Consider the following 19955-nt stretch of genomic DNA (forward strand, 5'->3'; position numbering starts at 1 on the left):
ACATTGAGTTTTCTTTTCAGAAGCCTGCTAAAGATATAGAGAAAATACAGTTGATGCATAAACATTTATTATATAATTTAATTGCTTTATTTTTCATAATTGTGTATGATGCTTATTATGGATACATTTCTTCTTTTAATGTAAACTCAGGAGGTAAAGACATACAAATTTAGAAGACTGTAGCATGGGAATATGTTTCTAAGAGCATTATTTTGCCTTGACCATGTTTTAATACACCTGAGGTACCCAAACCATTCTATGATTTTGGAAGATGATAAGTCAGTGTGTGACAGAATTTTTTTTTTTTTTTTTTTAAGTTTAACAGAATATGAGTTAGATTCATAATAAACCAGAGAATATTCTATAGTAAAATGTTTGCTATCTCTGTGCTACCTGCATTGGCTTAACCATAGAGTTCAGTCTTCTGTTTGGATTTTCTTTGTCAGCTTTCAAACAGTGGAGGTAGCCTGCAGGTGATAAGTATCCCATTAATCTTTCTGATCCTCTAGCACTTGAGCATGAGAATAGCTGATCAATTACAGCAATTGTCTCCCTAAATGAGCTCTGCACATCTGCCTCTTATTTCATTAGTTAACTGTCTGCCCATATATCTGATAGAATGGAATCCTAGTGGCTTCTTACAGCTTGTTCTGTGTTACTATACAATAAGGATGGGGTTGTTAGCAAAATGGGCACAAAAGGGTATTTATCCGCTACCCGCAATAAATATACGTGCTATTGTGTAGGAGTGCTTTTGTCTCTAATCGCTGTTTGTAGAAATCTACTTAAAGCACGTCAGTTTGCTTTTCAGCTTCCTATTTAGTACTTAGCTGTAAACTTTATATTTGTGAATTTATCATTTTTATAGCATTACCAAAATCTTTCTATGCTTTAAACCATCATATCAGTGCCTATATGACTTTAGATAACAGAAGCTACCATAAATAAACAGTAGAAATGTGATTTCCTCCTTGACTCTTTCTAATACATCTTTTAAATATTTAGATATGATATCCTTCTCTCAGAAAGTAAATTTGCATTTCCAAAGCTGCAAACAAATATTTATGATAGCGGCAATGTTATTAGGTATTGATTATTTAAATTAATTACAAAACAATGAATAACAGTTACACTGCATAATTCAAGGTTTATAATTCCAATAAAAATAAGATTTTATATTAATGACTTTTTCATTAATACTAAAGCTTTCAATTACAGGAAAATCAATTACTAGATGAAAATTAATTTCTAGGCAGAGGCCTTATTCTCTACTGGGTAATATCTGATCGGTTTATTCTTAAGAATTTACAGGATTTAAGAATTTACAGAATTTAATATTCAAAGGTGGTTTTCTTACGTTTATTGTAGATTAAATTACATTGGATGATATAGATAGGTATTTACTTTTTTATTTAGCTAAATACTGAACTAAAGTAAATGTCAAAAAGATGTAATTAAAAAACATTCTGCCCTGAACCTGCTGTAGATTATCCCAGGTGGTTCTTTGATGCTTTCTGAACATTTAAGTATGTCTGAATCTGAAATTCTCAGATAACTGTGCTTGAAACTTGTTTCAGTGAATTTGAGTGATAAAAAATATGCATTATAGATATTTTATGGAAATTATTATTATTATTGCAGGTCTGGTTTGCATGAAGTCGAGTACTTCAGTGGTTGAACTTGTTATGCTGCTTTGTTCACAGGTAAGACATACTCTGGTTTTAATTGTATTAGTTTCTTTGCATAGTGCTGGATTACTGCCAGCCTAAGAATAGTATCTTGCTGCTTCTTTCATTCTTTTATTTCAGTCTAAAAAAATACAAATCAATCTCTTCTGGTAACATATAAATTGTAGATTTTTTTTTTTTATATATACATTCCATAGTTTGTCTATATTCACAGGGTATACAATGAATATTTACATTTGTTTTGTAAAAGTGTATGGTTGCACATTATGTGTTTTTTCTGCATATGAGCTTTTGCTGAAGCTAGTCCTTATTTAGAATACATAAATAGGACACCGTTGTCATAATTTTATGTTGAAATCTGTCTTTGAATTAGTAATTTTTTTTAAAACCTTACTTTGTGGTGACTATTACTTTTGATGTACATGACATAACTTTCTGAGTATTTTATGTAGCTGTCAGTATATAAAAAGCAGAGGAACATGGTTTAGGTAGTCATCAAGAACTGGCAGAAGCATAGTATTTCGATTTAAAAAATGCTGTAGTTAATTATTGGGGGCTTTTTAGCATAACATTACTTGGTTTTTTAGGAATCTAAATCAATTAGCATTCTGAATTGCTTTCACAAGTAAATTATTCAAAACTAAAATAATTCCTCATAATGTTTAGATTGTTTATATCTCAATTTTAATTTTGTTTTTTCTCATAGAAGTGTTGTTGGCTAATATATATATGGCCTTTTACTTTAAACTGACAGTAGTAAATTATCAGTAAACATTTTAGAATTCTGCTCATTTTGTAAAATGTAAGAAAAATACAGTGGCCTAACAGTTCCAAATAACTTCACAAGTTTTTACACTTCTCTAAAGACTTATTAACGTTTCACTTACCAAATTCCCCACAGATTTACAATACCAGTTAAACTCAAACCAAGTTATTATATAAAATGCCCAGGTTACCTTGTTATATTATTACCAAGGAAAATTACTTGTTTGTAGCTTTACTTGAGCATTTACTGCTGCATATTGAGAACATGCACCAAAAATGTACTGAAAACAAATGAGTTCCTAGGGTTAATTGAAGTGAAGATCTATTTTCGAGGAATCTATCTGTAAATAATTAACATTTACAACTGATTTTGGGGGAGGGGGTTCCAACTTACCTGCTGTTTGCCAGTCTGTAGGTTGCATTTCTTCAGCTTGTGTCATAAGGAAATCATTAAATCTTGTTTTCCTTTTTTTTTTTTTTTTTCCCCTCTTCCTTTTTTTTTCTTCCTCTTTTAGCCAGGATGGATATTGGTTAGGGAAAAGTAAAAGAAAAATACATCCCTGGCAGGAATGCTCAGTGGGGTTTGAACTTCAAACCTTCTCCAGCAGGGCACTTGAAAAATTTGTTACCTAATGGTGAAGTCCTGGGTTCCAGGAAAATTCCAAAAGATCCATTAAGGCTTTTGAGCTCTATGTTCATGTCATGCAACTTTTTTTTTTTTTTTTAACCTTTCTTTTAGCAGTTTTTGAAACATTTTCTTGAGGGAAGGAATAACTTACAGTCCTTTCTTCTCTAGCCGTTGGTTTTACTGCAGTTCTCAGGAATAAAGTGGAATGTAGCATTAGGGTCTAGTGTCTTTGATGGCCTCATCATCTAATCATAGGTTTAACATTACTCATTTGCTGGCTCCAGGAATTCCTGCCATTAAGGGCCCTAGAGATGAAACTTTGCCTCAAATATTGATTGAAAGGAAGAGAGAGAAATTTAAGCTCTTTCTGTGATGCTTTCTTTAGACATCCCACTAAAGCTATGTAACAAATGCTGCTAAATCAATGTTATTTTTTTATGGCTATTATACATGTTATTTATTATTTAAAAACATTCAGCTATTTTAAAAGTAAGATTCATTTTATACCTGAAATATTGTGAAGACCCTAATAATTTTGACATTTTGAACATTTATTAATTTTCTTCAGTGTTTGTTTGGGAGAGCAATTTCCCATCTACCCAATTACTTGGGGAAATTGCAAGCTTTTAGTTTCTATACCCCATATGATACCTCAGCATTGTTTCCTTATCTTCTAAATAAGGAAGATTTTGTGTCCTGATGTCCATTCATTACTAAGTACTTCAGAAGCTAATCCTGTACTGTTTGTTGGTGATGATGTTAGTTGTTTCTACAGAAATTGGTCAACAGGGGGCTGTAGTGGTGCAAATAGCATTCTCCTCCCTTTACCTTCCTAACTTGAAAAATAATGCTTCTGTAAATCGCATTTCCACAGAATATTATATTTAGTCATATAGGTATACTAAACAATCGCATCTGTAGTTTTATTCATCTGCAGGAAAAATGCTCCTATTTTTTTTCTATTTACATTTTTAAAATATTTGTCAAAAGAAAACATGAGGTAAATACTATAAAAGTACTAATACATAAAACGGCTAAAGGAAGAGAAGGGCAGACAGACAAATACTGTAATCCAGACAGACAAATACTGTAATCCAGCCAATAGCTAACAGATCTTAGAATCAGGAGTTTAGGAGATGTTGTCCATAGCAAATGAAGTTAACTCATTGCTATAAAAAAAAGAGATAGTATTGCCTGATCTTTTCTATATGATAAATTGAGTAGTATGAACTGGAAAGCATATATAAAGTACTGTGGTTTTTCACTAATCCTAATATAACTAGGGCTTTTCTTCCTAACATAGGTAAATCCTTCATATTTAAATTGAATGACATTTTTTCAGGTTACATGGGGAAGTTTGAAATGTGTTGCTCAAAAGATAGATGACAATAATAAAAACCTTTGAAAAGTACAATTTTGTTTGCACAGAACAGAGTAACTTTAGACATTGAAAAGGAAAGGGAAATGCGAAGTTTGTTTTCCTTTCATTTGCTACAGCAAATTAGATGCTTTTATGCTCTTTATGTTGGAAATTCCATGTTAACGACTACAGATTAGCAAGGATGTCAGAATTTTTTTTCTTATCTGAGCTCCTGAATAAAATCAACATTGCCAGCGGCTCACGTCCAAGGTATGGTCTAAATTTACATGAAATATCACATTACAAATGTCTGAAGGTACATGTCATGGATAATTCAGTTCATATGGGCAGCCTTTTAGACTCTGAGGGATATGCAATCAAGCCTTTCCCCCAAAGGAATTTGGAGTTTCTGTGAAAAATACATTGTAAGTTTTAAAGGATATCCTATAGGGATTGTGCATCACTTGTGGATTTGGGGAAGAACAAAAAGTTCTAATCTTTGTATCTTCAGAATCTCTCTTGTACTGTAATTTACACCCATTTTATTTTTTCCTAGCATCACCTTCTCCACTAGATCAAAATTTATGTTAATTTGAAGGCTTTATTTTATTTCTTATATAAACTAAAAGCATACATCCAAGTACTTGAAATATATTTTTTCTAGATAATTGATAATAAACATATAATGATTTTTGATTGTCATAAAATCAGCATTTCCATTTTGATTTAGTCTATTTTAACATAAAATGGATGAAGATGTGTTATGTTTGACAAGATCTGTGCTTGATTAGCTGGTCTTTGTTCCCTCAGCCTAGTTGAGCATGTCACAGCTGTATTGCTCTTGGAGTGGCAGATTTCTTCGATAAACCATACAATTTAAAAAAAAAAGAAAAAAATTGCAATGTAGTTCCTTCTTGCATCAGATTTAGATTTCAATTTCTTTTTTCTCCTTTTTTTTTTTTTTTTCTTCCCTAGCCAAAACACTACAATAGTTTCTAATTACTTCCAGATCTTTTGTAAATTTTTGTCTTTGGGGATACTGCTTCTGCAGAAACTGAATGATATTACCCCAAAGGAGTTTTATCTCATACCACTTGTATTTTTCTGTATCTTATCTATTTAATGGAGGAAATTTATTTTCTTAAACAGAAAATACTGCCTTAGTATCTAAGACATCTTGCTACTCCACGTGTTTAAATACATAACTATTATAATGGATAAATGTTTGCTTTAGGAAAAAAATGGTATGTCATTTGTGAAGAATATCTGATAAATTTCAGGATTGTGTAGTTTCGATTCATTCTTCAGTCTGCTGATTTTCCTTCCACATGTGTTGGAAGTTTGATCCAGATTGTAATTCAGGTGCCTGCGAAGGAAATATCAAAGCTAGAATGAAAACAATCTGCTTCTGAATCACTAATTTGAGGAAAAAAATGTTACTTTTACATGCTTTCGCTTGTAAATAAGCTTTTATTAGAAAAACCGTATGAGGAGTGAGGAAAAGGATATACATAACCAAGAAATGCTTTACCTAAAATTAGCAATAAAACCTGTTAGGAGATTCTCAAATAAATGATAACACATAGTCCCTCTTATAATGAAGTTGCAACTAGATTCTGTAAATTGTTTACTTTTATGAAAAATTACAGAATTTATGGTTCCTTAAGTAAAGCAAACAATACTAAGAGTATATCCATAACTTGACAAACACCCAGTATGTAATTAATGGGTAAACTGAGCTTTAGCTAAGTCTTTCAAAAGTTGGCTAACAGTGTGAGCCTCATAAATGAGTTGTGTCTGTGCACATTGTCTTATCCATTAACCTGAAAATTTAGAAGCTGCGTGGGCTGAATCCAGTCTGTCTCTCCATATCACAGGCAGCCATTCAGTATATACTTAATCAGAAAAGATCTGTGAAGGATCTGCTCCCAAGCAGCACAGGCCATAAAACACTCCCCGGCAGTTTGACACATGTAACACATAGTAGTTGTATACTACTATATATACTATAGCTATCAAAACTGTAAAGTGGCAAAATGGGGCAGAAGGCAGGAGAGGGGAATGCGAATGAGTGCATTGACTGTTGTTCCAAGTGGCAAGAAAAAATTTAAAACAATATCAAGAAATTAGGAGTGGAACAACAAAAGGAGGAAGTGGAAACAAGGAGGAGTGGAAGAACAAACAAAACCCCCCAAAATATGTGCCTTGCCAGTGCAAATTCAAAGGAAATTCTCACTGAGAAAATCTGGTGGTAGGTTTAGCTTTGAGAATATAGGAAGACCCGTTAGCCAGGTTCTGGTGAGATTTCACTGCTCACTAGTACTTCTAAATGTACGTTCTGCCTCAAAGTACGGGATGACTTTTGCACTTCAGAAACAGGCAGCTGCCCAACACAGAAACCAAGCAGAAAAAAGAAAACCTCTTCTGATCCCTACAACTGACCAGAAGAAGCCCTGAAATGTGGGATTCATATAACAGAAACACAGTCCTCACATTAAACATAGTCTATTCAAGGCTTTCTAGAAAAATTTAAATAGGAATTCTCCAGCTCTACTCTTCAATGCCTTTTTATCAAGTATCGTCCTCACAGGTTTCTTAAGACAGCTAGTGTTACTTCTGTACTACGCTATTTTTATGTCTATTTTACTTTTTAATTTTATGTATTATTAGAAACCTTTTATTTTTCATTGTAGTTTTATTTGTAAGACTTTTGTATGTTTACTCTTGTTGCCGGTATTAGATTCAACTTGAATTATGCTTGTTGGTCCTTATTTCTTCCCTCCAGAGGTATTCCTAGAGTTCTTATACTCCTCAATTTTTGTATGATAAGTTATAGCTCTATCAGAGTAACTGTGATAGTAGGACACTAACAGAAGTGCTTGCTAAGTGTCTTTTTGACACCAACTGTGATAGGAAGGTTGAAGACAAATTAAATGATGACTGTTACTCTTAAATCTAAAGAACAGTGAATCTGGGACTTAATCCATTTAGGAAATTAATTCTGGTATAACTTCAATTATGAAATTAAGGTTGGCTATGCAAATTCCTATGGAGGTATAATTTTTAAATCTTTCTTTTTCCTAATCATGAAACAAGTTGGATGTTTTACCTTTGGCTGTATTTTCCCATTTGTCCTGTTCGATTATCTACTGTTTCTGTTTTTGTACCAGTGCAACTAGGAGGAGACAATTTTGCATATCATATCACTGCAAAAGTGTGAATTAAAATTTGATGTAGGAGGGAAGGACATGCAGAACACACATGCAAACATACAAAAGCTCATATTTTCAATAATCCTTTTCTCCAGCATATCTTGAAAACATTTCTCCTAACAAATTTCTGGGTCTGCTCCATTGCTTCTGTACTGAAGCTTCTTCTTTGCTAACCCCACTTTTGCACCGGTGCTGATATTTAGAAGACTTAACTCACAAATGCACCTGAAGACTATCTGGACATTTGTTTACTCATTTAGTGGGTTAAACTGGCTGAGACCCTAGTTCAAAAGTCACCACACCTACTCAGAGAAGGGTTCAGGATTGCAAATCTGGGAGCACAGAGAAGAAGATGTGAAAACACCACTCATGATTTCACAGCAGCAAGTTTTAAATTCACATATCTGCATCTAATGGAATCGTACTTCTAGGGTGCAGTTTCAGTCATCAACTTAGGCTTCTCTCTGGCCCAGATCACATTGACTTTTCATTGATTTTCACATTGACTAGGCATAGCTTTTCCATGCCTAGCACCATACTCCTGCTCACTCCCTTTCACCAGTATGTGCAATGGTGGAAACAGTCACATCAAAATAAAAAGTAACTCTGAATAAAATAGTACTTTTTAAATGCTTATACTGCTAGAGTAGCCATGAAAGCAATAGCTTTATTTCCTGGGGCTATAGGAAAGAAAGGCTGCCTCTGTGGCAGTCAAGAAAAAGGAAAGGAATTTGAGCATTTGATGGGAAGTAAGTTAAAACCAAAAAAAGTTCCACAGATTGTCATACAGTGGACAAAGCACTAGAAAGTTGTATGAAAATGTCATCATGTAGCTCCAAACCGAGGCTTTGTAACTTCACATTTTACCACAGGCTCAAATTTAAGTTCAATAAATAAAGTCTTTGTAGCTGAAGTGAGTACTTTCTCTAATATTTGGACATTTCTCATCCTATTTGGACTATATAAAGGTCCAGCAAGAGAGAAACAACATTTCTACAGTGTCCTAATCCGTTATCAAATATGATACAGCTTAAACATGTACTTATGTTCTGATGTTGATTTGGGGCTCTTCACAATCCAGAACATGGCCTATACACAAATAGGTTATTATGCACAGTGTAATTTCCAAAATCAGAAATAAATTCCAATAACAGATATAGGGGAAATAGAAAACATTTTCCTTTATATTTTTTTACTCTAGAAATTAAGTGGTTTGTTGGAAGGAGTTGTTTCTTGTTTCGTTTTGCTTTGCTTTTTCCCTAGGTGTTTTTCACTTGCTTAATAGAATTCTGGAAGTTTTCAAAAATATGATCATTTTGTATTGTCTTTTTTTTTTTTCACACAAAAGGTCAGAGAATTTTCTTGCATTAATTCCTTGTCCATGTGTGGAATGTCTTCCAGCCCAATCTCAGTCTTCATCTCTTGGCCATCTGCTTCTGATAATCTAACTTTCAAATGGAAACCATCACTGTATTCTTTCCTACTTGTTGGACAGTTTTACTTTCTTGATTATTCTATGAGGTGTCCTTCCAAGATCCCCATACACTCAGAAAACTAATCCTGTGTTTTACCTTTAGTAATAAGCACAATCTCTTCCTCAAGATGATACTTACACCAGACTCATCATGGAACTTCTGGCCCTTTCTCTTGCCTGTCCTTGTCAGAGTATTTTTGTCAAAAATTGTCATAGAGTACATTTATTACACATCAGTGAGATACTGATCTGAACCTCCTCTAGATTCATGCCAAAACAGGAAGGACCAGAAAACTGTAAGAATTATTTTCCCCTTATCTGTATATGGCAGGGTGTCTTCCCCTAAATTCTCTATTAAGTTGCCTATGAATGAGAAGGATCTTAGATCAGAGGAAAACACCTAGCCAGTCAGTAGTAGTCAGCTGGTGTTTCTTAAATGGCCGAGAAAGGGTGCAAAAGCTCATTATTGGAGACCATCATTATTAATAAAAGCATCATAGTTTTGAGGGGTTTCACTATATATATAAAGGAGATAATGTGAGGAGTATTTTTCTGAACATCAAAAAGTCTTCTCTTTAATGCTGCATTTTGGAAGACTTCAAATTAGTTATACACCTCTAACATCAAAGATTAGTTGAGTAATAAGTGGACTGGCTTTTAGGATTAACAGGCATACGTAGCAACAGATGTTATTAATAGTAACTTTAGTGTCTCTTAAATGAAGAACTATTTTTCCAGTCAGGAAGTAAACTCTAGAAGTTGTGGAGATGTGTGTATCTTCTAAAACATATCTTGTGTCTATATTAGAAGATATGCAGAATTTCTACAAGGTACTAAATGTTAATATTGTATCATCTAAATAAATTTGGCCATTTCCCTAGTGTTGTTTGGATAATGTAAATGTTTTTGCAATTGTGGATTTTTTTTTTCTCTTTTCTTCTAAGATACCAATGAAATGTTACTCTGAGAACAGTTGACTTTATTTCCGAGATAAATTGGGTAATTACCACAGGTGATCAGAAGGGCAACGGGTCTGTGTGTTTCCAAGAAAGCAAAAAATTAACATATTACTCCAGGTCAAGAAAACAGAAGAAAAATAAGGCTGTAGTCCTGTGAAAGTGAAATCTAAAACTTCCTATTACCTTTGCTGCATTGTTAAATTCATACTCACATAGTGTAGTGAAAGTTTCACATACTTTTCCTTGCTGTGATTTGGCCAGAAGCCCAGTGTATCCCAATACTCACAGATTTGCCTTCCAGGAGAATGTCGTCAGTCATTCTGCAACTTCCTTATTGTGGGAAATAGCCACTTTTAAAATGGATGACCTATCATAAAATCCTAAAATTGATCCCAAATTTACTTGAAAGAGTATACCAAAAATCCATTTTATTTATCATATATCAGCAGTATATATGCGAGTGTAAGAGAAGGATAAAGGCATTAAAATTGGAATTCTTAGATCTGATTCTTATTCCAAGCACTAATATAAGGATTTAAGACTCCAATATCTTTAGATAAATTCTTCTAGGAATAATAGGGACAGTTTTGTGATCTTAAAAACTGTATAATCTCAGAAATTTATGAGTAATCTGCTCAAAAATTTATGAGGCTGTATCTTGAAATCAGGTGTTTTTTATGTTTTTACCTACTTTTAATGGACATGGTTTTCTGCCATAAAGAAACATTTCCTTCAATGTTGTAACATTTCCTTTGAATGTTTTCTCTTAAATGAAGTAAAGTAAGTTATTGATGATTTTAGAAGGTAACTTCACAACATGGAGTTCAAATCCAAGTTAAATTACATGCATGTTGTGAATTGCAAACACATTTTTATAAAATTTCCTCCTCTTTCTCCTGATAAAAGGTAGCACCTGTTCAGCTCTGTACTACTTTTCTCCAAATATATTCAATGGTCTAGAAGGAAGAGAGTCAATATATTAGAATTTCATCTGTCTCAAGAAGTTATGCTTAAAATACAGTGATTAAAGAATTGAGGTATCAACTGAGTTATTAATATCTTAGACTAGAAAATTCAATAAATATTCAATATGACAAAAGGAAAAACAATACTCAGATTAGTTTAAGACATGGAGAAGAGAGAATTCCAATGAAGACACAATTAATCGAGACAGTGGCAGTACAAATTGTGGGGTGATTGCTCCACCAGGTATCTGTCCATTCAGCAACTGCAGTTTGCTGAGAAACTTGTAATTTGTGACACAATTTTAGACTTTCTTGCAGAAAGAGGAAAGGATGAGAGCTCTTGTGTAAATTATGAAAACTGAGAATGACTATTCCTTTTTTTTATAAGGATATTGTCAGATTTATTCTTTAAGTTTTAATATTATCACAATATATTTTTAAATAAATATTCTAATAATCATGAATACAAATTTTAAAATTATGGTAAACAAAAGTTGTTTTGGAAGTATAATATAAATTAAAAAAAAATTCTTAGCATGCCAAGCCTAGTTGTTCCTTCTTTACTCCTTCACTATTTTTCACCTGTGCAAATTTTCTGGTAACAATTTTGCATGTTGCTAAATTTATTAATACTGTCTGGCTTTCTTTTTAAAATTTTTTTTAGTGTACTGGGGATAGGAGACTTTTAAAGAAATGGAAAGTATACTCAAAGTTAAAAATTGCAAGAGTATCAGAGAGTAAAAAAAATGTATGTCATGATTTGAAAGAAAAGAAAAAAAACAACTGAATTTCAAGTAATATCTGTAATGTGTTATGGTTCATTATTTAGAATTTTTAGCCTTTTATTCTCATCCCAGTTGTAGTCATCTCCTGCCCTCTTCTGCATGGACCATTTCATAACAGGATTCAGTCTGAACCTTCTGTCAGGGAACATGTGCTGGTGCTTTCCGGATGCAGTGATGTTTTTTGATCAGTGATGGAATAGAGGAAGAGGACAAGTTAGATGGGGGCAGGGGCAATTGCAAGTAACCTAATAATTTAGTACATTTTTGATGTCTTCAATAGAATTTTGCATAATATAAAATATTGAGAGCACAGCTATACTGGGCAGTAATTGAACTGACTGCCTAAAGTTATAATGTTTAGTTACTGTGTATGAAGACAATTTTTTAATTTGTTTCAGCATGAATGAAGTTTAAAAATTAAATATAATACCTTCACTCTGGTTTTAGTACAAAGAAGTGGTAAGTGCCATCACTCCTGATCACTGTGTGTTAGTCTCTAAATGTGCCTCTATCTCTGAGTCTTCTATACCCTACTCCTCTACCTTCTGAGAGGTGCACTGCTGGCAGTAATGATCATCCCCATTGCCCTATCAAGCAGGAGCCCGAAGGGAAGAAAGGTCAATGCATGCTTCTTCTATACAAGAGATTCTCAGGTACACAGTTTTGTCAAAGTCTTCCATTACTGCAGCATCATATAATTGGCATCAGCATTTCTGAGGCACAGAAATGTCTCCCAGCTCTTGTTTGAAGGGCCAGAAGATTCAGGATATGAACTACACCAAAACTGCCTGAGATGTAGTGTCGTCATTTGAGCACTTAACTGCTAGTAACCAAATATCTATGCCATGATTCTACTTGCTGACAATATAAATTTTCCAACAACCACCACTGTGTCCATTACATTTGGTGTTTATCTTTCTGCTTATTGCATCCTGAGAGTGAGAAAGATTTTCTGTGGAATCTAAGATAGTGTAAACAAATCACTGGACATTCTTTGAACATATAACTCCACATCTTAATCCAGTTCCTGAAGTGCATGCAGTGATCTGAATGGCCATCATAAAGGCAACTGTAATGATGGCATTTCTGAGTATTTTAGTTTATTGTTTGGGTCTTTTAAAAAGAAACTGGAAAAAAAGAAAACCAGGTGCCTCTTCACAAGTACAGTTCACCTCTCAGGATCATGAATCTGTTATATTAAATTATGCCTAAAACTGAGAGGAAAATATAGTTATAATTATTCCCTTATTTGTGGATTAATGAGGGTTGGGAGTTTGTAGTGAAGCAACACATGAACCATGAATTCTGGTTTCTTCCTGGTTCTGCATCATGATGTTTTCCACTAGTTTTTGGTAGATAATTGGTTAGGTTTCATGCATTTTTTTATTGTGAATAATTACTTCTGATAAATTGATGAGATTTTCCACCTATGAAGACATAAGAAGATATTTGTTTACTTCCACATAGATATCTAATGGCTCTTCAGGTACTTTAAAATACCTTACCTAATATCCAGTTAGTCATTTTGATTGTCCTGCAGTATCTGAGATATTTGCAGTAAGCAGGAAGATCTGACAAAAGACTTGCAAGAATCTCTTAGTCTTTTGCAGACACAGGTAGAACCTCTGTTTCTCTTTAAAAATTTAATTAGCATGCTTTATTCTAGCTGTTTTAGGGAGCCTTTTTTTTTTTTCTTTCCCCAATTCTCTCTTTTCAACTTCTTTTCTGAACTGTAGTCACACAAGTACTGTTTTCCTGACTGCAGTCACAACAGCTGTAGTGCAGAAAAGCACCTCAAAAAAAAAAAAAAAATGCGAATAGGGTTTTTTATAGTGTACAGTAAAAGGCTCTGATTAATAAACAAAAAAAAAAATGCTACACTTCAAATCCTATCTATAACACAAACTATTGTTTCTTAAAATAGCACTAGGTACCTATGTTTAGGCAATTGAATCCTTTCCTTAGTTTCTCAGAGTGACTTTGTACTATACTTAGGTGATATAATTTCTTACAAAAATTAGATCATTAGGCTTGCTTCAGTTACTGGATTTGGAAAAGAACAAAATCAACAGCACTGAAGAAAGGACCTGTTACAATGGTATTCTAACCCACAAGCTAGAGGCTTGAGTGCTGATACTCCATCTTACCTAATGAGGACTTTCCTGCTCAGTAATGGATTAAAAGTATGTTTATATACATCTTTTTTTGCCCATATCAGGAAACAAGCATTGGGAATTACTACCTGATTTTTAATTCTGGAAAAAAGGAAATGTAAAGCAGAATAGTTCTGTAACAGTAACTATTCCTACACAATTTTGTTCATAAAATGAAGTCTCAGACTAGAAAATTTCACTGTGAACTATAATGTATTTTGTCCTGTATGATGAAAAGGAAATGTTTGTTACTCTTAAAGAACAGTTGTAAAGAATTAGCCCAAGAGAAAGTAATCTTGCTAGAGATATCTCAACCTTTTTTCATCTCAAATATCAATTCTGTTGGTGTGATAGAGGCAGTGGGTTATATGGCAAAAAGCTGTTTGTGATGCACTGAGAATTTTCTCTTTAACTTAGTGGTATATGAAGTAAAAGTTGTTATCTTTAAATATCTACTAGGTGGTTTAAATCAGTTTCAAAAGTTTATCTTGGAAATCCATGTTAATATTAAAAAAACTTTAAAAACTCAGTTTGTTATTAGTGACTGTTTTGTTTTAACTTATAATGAAGAAGAAAAATCCATGTTAATAGGAAAATAATTTTAAAAACTCAGTCTTTTATTAACAACTGGTTTTGTTTTCACTTTTAATGGAGAAGAAATAAAGATTTAACTCAGGGTGGGATGGACGGTACACAGATTATTGCCTGACCTATATGATAAAATGTGCAAGGTGTAACAGTGAAACAACGTGAAGAAACTACTGCTGCCAAACTTTGTTGCACTTAATACATTCATTGGGCAACTGTATGAATGGAAGAAACAAGATGTGTTTTCATATTCTTTAGACAAGAAAACTAAAGCTTGCTTAAGGGTGAAACAGAAAACATGACTGCCTAAAATTTAGTTGAAAACCAGTATGAATTACAGTTTTTAAATGATCAGGTCATTTTTCTTTTTAAAAAAATAAAAGCATTAATTTAAGAATTTCAGCCTAAATTCAAGCTCCTTAGGCATTCATCAGAGTCAGCTTCAGAAATGTGATTTAAAATCCTTGGGTTTTGATCATGTTATATTTTATCTTCTTAGGAATGGCAAAATTCTATTCAGAAGAATGCAGGACTTGCATTTATTGAGCTCATCAATGAAGGAAGGTAATTAATTTTAAAGCTTTTGAACAAGTAGTCATTTTGCATTTATTCCATTGGGTGATAATACTTCCTCACCATCTGTTCCAAAAAGATTGTGAAAAGGATATTTTAATTAAGAGATTTATTGTATAGATATTTTATAGAGTAAATATTTAATTTGGAAATGTGTAAATTTTGAAAATTTTGTTTACTGACAGAAGGAAATAGAGCTCCCATGAACTGTTACAGGTTTGGGTTTATTTGAGAGTTGAGCCACCATTTTCCAGAGCAGCAAGGTTGTTTTACCCAGACAGTCCAGGGAGCCCAATCTGTAAACCCATCTGCTGCTCCATCTGTTTTAGGAGCACAGCATTCATTGTACAGATGCACTTCTCTATACTATCATTTCATGAGGAATTATTTTATCTAGACTTTCTGGTCCAATTTGAGTCCTGTAAAACACACAGGACATTGTGTTTATAAGAACTGCCTTGCTTTTGCAAATTGTTAAGATACTTTGCTATCAGTCCTCAAGTTATTTTAATGGTATATCTATCTTCTACTCTGTGCAAGCTGGGCAGCAGAGGGGGACTCCTTGGCCTTCCTGGTAGTGGAATGCCAAAGACAAACAGAGCCATTTAAGTAACGTGTGTGACTCGTATTGGCCAGTACATTAAATCTATTTGAATCTAGATGTCTTGATAAACTGCAGCTGGAAAATAATAATAACAAAAAAAAATATAGCAATGCATCTGTTGAAGAGATGTTGTAATTTTATGTGTGGTTTCTTTTTTTCACCAGTGGTATGTCATTGCCAAAGTAAAGTATCAAATCTTCTCTCTATTATCAGATTTTTTTTGTCTAGCTGATATTTCAGTGGTTAAATCATACATTCATTTAAAATGAAGTTTAGAAAACATCAGAGTATAGGACTATAGGAATATGAGTACCTGGAAAACAGGAGCATATAGCTCATTACTCGGTTTTTGGTTGGTGTAAATACTCTTAGCTTTCTTGTGCACACTGGTGTTACGCCACAATATAGCAGTTGGAAATGTAGTCCTTTGCTTGGAAATTCTTCTTGCTATGAAGAGCCAGTATGAATTTATACCATAATAGGGATTGTCTTAGTGGGTCACATATTGCACATTGTAGAATAAATATTATATGATAGTAGACTGAATAATTATAGTAAACATATGTTCTTGGACAGTAATATACAATTCCATTTTGACCTTTTTTGTTTTTTTTTTCAGCCACGCTAGTGAGTTCAGATCTTATTGCATGCTTACTATTAATAAAATGCTCATTCTGAACTAGTACTACATCTACATATTTTTAGCAGTCAGGTATTAGGATATCAGTGGACCCTCTACTCCCCTTTAAGAATAACTTTTGAAAGCAAAGTAGTATTTAAGAACTGCTGCTTAAATCCAGTCAAAGGAATGTCTAATCAAACTGCTCTTAGACAGATGTTCCTCCATATACTTCTGTCAGAAAGGTGTTTTAGAACCAAGTGTGTGATCATTACTAGAATGCTCTTCTTTGCAGTCAGCCTATTTAATTTTAATTTATCCTTTTGGGTATAAAGATAACAATCCTTTAACTGGAAATTGTTATAAATATTTATTCTGCTTAATAGCTAAGCTTGTGAATGCAATTCATCAATCATAGCTAGAGAATGCAATTGTGCAGTTGTCAACAATTAACAGGACATAAACAGTTGATGAATGTGTAGCTGAATTAAAGTGCTCCCTAGGATAACCTGAAATTATAAACTGGATCATTTAAAGGAATCTAACAAAGGATCTTTATAATTAAAACAAAGCAGGGTTAATGGGATGTAAAATTGCATATAATCGCTGTGCAATAATGATTGAATTTTAAATTATTAAAAGCAAAATGAAAACTAAGAATATTTTGAAGGACTTTCTGGGTAAGATTTTGAGAGACCTGGGTAATAAATCAACAGATTTGAGAAAGCTTTTTCTTCTGGGCGTGGAGGAAGAGGTTTAGATGTAATGCAGACGATCATAGTTTTTAATATCTTCAGTTAGATGTCTGTCTGGTTTAATATATGGGTGCTACAAGGTGATTTTCTGAGTACCTAACTTTTGTTGTTTTTTTTTTTTTTTTAAATCTATATTCCTGTCACTTTAATAAATTGCATTCTCATTTTAAATCAGTTGATTTACTGTGTTTGTTTCTGGGTTTTCTTGTTTTAGATAATACTTTTTTAGGAAGGTCTGAATGACACATATTTGTTGAATTTAGCATACAAACACTGATACAGCTTTCTAAAACTATTATAACAGTTTTTAGTATAACAAGAGTATCTGACAAGAGATTTAAATTAATACTTTCACAGAAAACATATGCAAAGATATTTAATTTGGAAGTGTAGAATAACACTGTCTACAATATACCTGGAAGATTTAGAGACATCCTGGTTATGATCTTGAACTTTATGCTTCTTTTTAATCAGTCTTATGCTATGAATATGTGATGCTGAGAGTATCACACGTGTCAAGAGTTTACTGATAGCAGCTTAATTAGGATTTCAGATTTACATTAGGGTATACCCATAAGTAGGCTTCTTAATTTAAGAGCTGGATACATCTGCACTGTTGGCTGTAAAAGGAGACATGAGAAGAGTTCTTTGGGAATTATGTGGGAGGGAGATTACAGCCCACATTTAAGTGGGGTGGTGATGGATGAGGTCAAAAGAAAAGGATGCAGGGTGACAAGAACAAGAGAAAAGATAGGAGCACCCACCTCAAGTAAATATGTCCACAAATGCATACAGCTTGGGCAACTAGCAGTAGAAATTACTCCACATGCAGTCACAAAACTATGACATCACTGGAATGGATGATATTTGGTGGGACAGCCTGCACTGCATGACAGAAGTGCTGTGATGGACAGATACAAGTTCCTCAGGAAACATGGTCAGAGAAATCAAGGAGGGAGTGTTGCCTTCTCTGTGAAGGAACAGCTCAGATGTGTGGAGCTCTTCAATGGGTTGTATGACAGTCTGGTTGATAAATTGCAGGACAGGATGAGAGGAGAGTCCAGTAAGGGTGACATCATAGTGAGAGTTTGTTACAGACCACCCATTCAGGGTCAGGCAAAGGAACAAGCATTCTTTAAACAATCTGAGGAAGTATCTGGATCACAGACCCTAGTCCTCATGGGGATCTTTAACCTTTTTGACATCCTTTGGAAGTGCAACAAGGTGGGATGCATGCAGTCAAAATTTCTGGAGAGTGCTGGGGTTGACCTCTTGGTACAGGATGAACCAACTAAGAGTGACACACAGATGGATCTGCTGTTCACTGGCAAGCAAGAATTGGTTTTGAGTGTGGTAATTAATGGCACCTTTGGCTGTAGGTGCCATGAAATAGTAGAGTTCAAGATCCTGAGGAAAGTGATGATGGAGAGTAGCAGAGTTTGGACTTCATGAATGCAGATTTTAATTTATTCAGGAAACTGATAGGTAGGAACCCATGGGAGGCAGATGTGGAGGTCAAGGGAGATCTGAAAAAGTAGCAGGCATTTAAATATAGCATTGTCCAAGTGCACGAATAGTAAATAAAGTTGATTTAACAGGGGATTGGTTTGGCTAACCAAGGAAATTATAGTAGAGCACTGATGCAAAAAGAGTGCACAGGAAGTGGAAGTAGAAGCAGGATAGAAAGGAGGAATTTAGAAGCATTGCTTGAGCATGTAAGGAGTTATGTCTGGAATGCCAACACTCAACTGGAAGTGAGACTTGGAAGAGATATCAAGGGCAAAAATATCTTCTAACACTTCATTAGTAGTATAAAGCTGACCAAGGAAAATGTGTCCTACTGCTGAATGGGATGGATGATTTAGTGACAGATAAGACTGAGATGCTCAACGCCTTATTTTCCTTAGTCTTCACCAAGGTTTCTCAGGCTTCTGTCTTTAATGAAAGTGTTCAAGGAGGAGAACTAACAGCAGTGGATGAGGATTGAGTCAAGGATTCCTTGAGACAACCTGTCCCATACAAATCCATAATACCTGATGGGGTACATCTGATGGTAAAAGTCCTTGCAAGGCTGATCACTATTATCTCTGACAGGACAAGGAAATTGAGGCAGGTCACGGGTGCCTAGAGAAAGGCAAATGTTGCACCCATCTTTAAAGCAGTCCACAAAAGCCAGAGAAATATAAGCTGGTCAGCTTTTATTCTGTCCCTTGGAAAAACATGTAGCAAGTCCTGTTGGACCACTTTTCTGGTTGCATGAAGAAAAAAGTAACTGAGAACAGTCAACATGGATTTACAGAAATTAAACCATCCCTGACTAACCTGTTTGCCTTCTATGATAAGACTAGATTTGTGAACACAGGGAAAGCAGTGAACATAATTTACCTTGACATTGGCAAGTTCTAACTTCTCATGTATCATAGAACACTACATTCTGAAAGGATGGACACCTAAACAGGTAGAGAACTGGCTACATGATGGGGCTCCGAGGGTTGTGGTTAGTTAGTTGTACTCTACCTTGATGCTTTTAACAAGTGGAGTATCTCAGAAGTCTATCCTGCCTAAGAGATAGATGCTACACAGCATTATCTGTTAGTCTTTCAGAATTGAATTACTATCCTCACCTTCCATTTCCCTCCTCCTTTATGTTTTCACAACACTCATATCTTTAAAGAGATGACCTTCTCCTTTCATTTAAAGTAATTTCCTTTATTTTATATAGAGTTTCCCCATTTTAAATAGCAGGGATAGTCTGATCATAATATAAATTTGCGGAAACAAGAGACTATATTTCATCTCAGATTTAAAATTGGAAACTTTGTTATTG

At 34.1% G+C, this 19955-nt stretch overlaps 1 protein-coding gene across 9 annotated transcripts in view; it reads left to right on the forward strand.

Moving 5' to 3' along the window:
• The window catches only part of NBEA (neurobeachin), a 518250-nt gene that overhangs the window by 247388 nt on the left and 250907 nt on the right, over positions 1–19955 (forward strand). For all 9 annotated transcript variants that reach the window (XM_042793382.1, XM_042793373.1, XM_042793375.1 and 6 more), the window contains 2 exons: positions 1642–1703; positions 15077–15141. In XM_042793382.1, coding sequence (XP_042649316.1) covers positions 1642–1703; positions 15077–15141 — 127 coding nt within the window. The remainder of the gene's footprint in view (positions 1–1641; positions 1704–15076; positions 15142–19955) is intronic.

Source organism: Tyto alba, unplaced genomic scaffold, assembly GCF_018691265.1.
Source record: "Tyto alba isolate M040663 unplaced genomic scaffold, T.alba_DEE_v4.0 Super-Scaffold_2, whole genome shotgun sequence".
Lineage (NCBI taxonomy): Eukaryota > Metazoa > Chordata > Aves > Strigiformes > Tytonidae > Tyto > Tyto alba.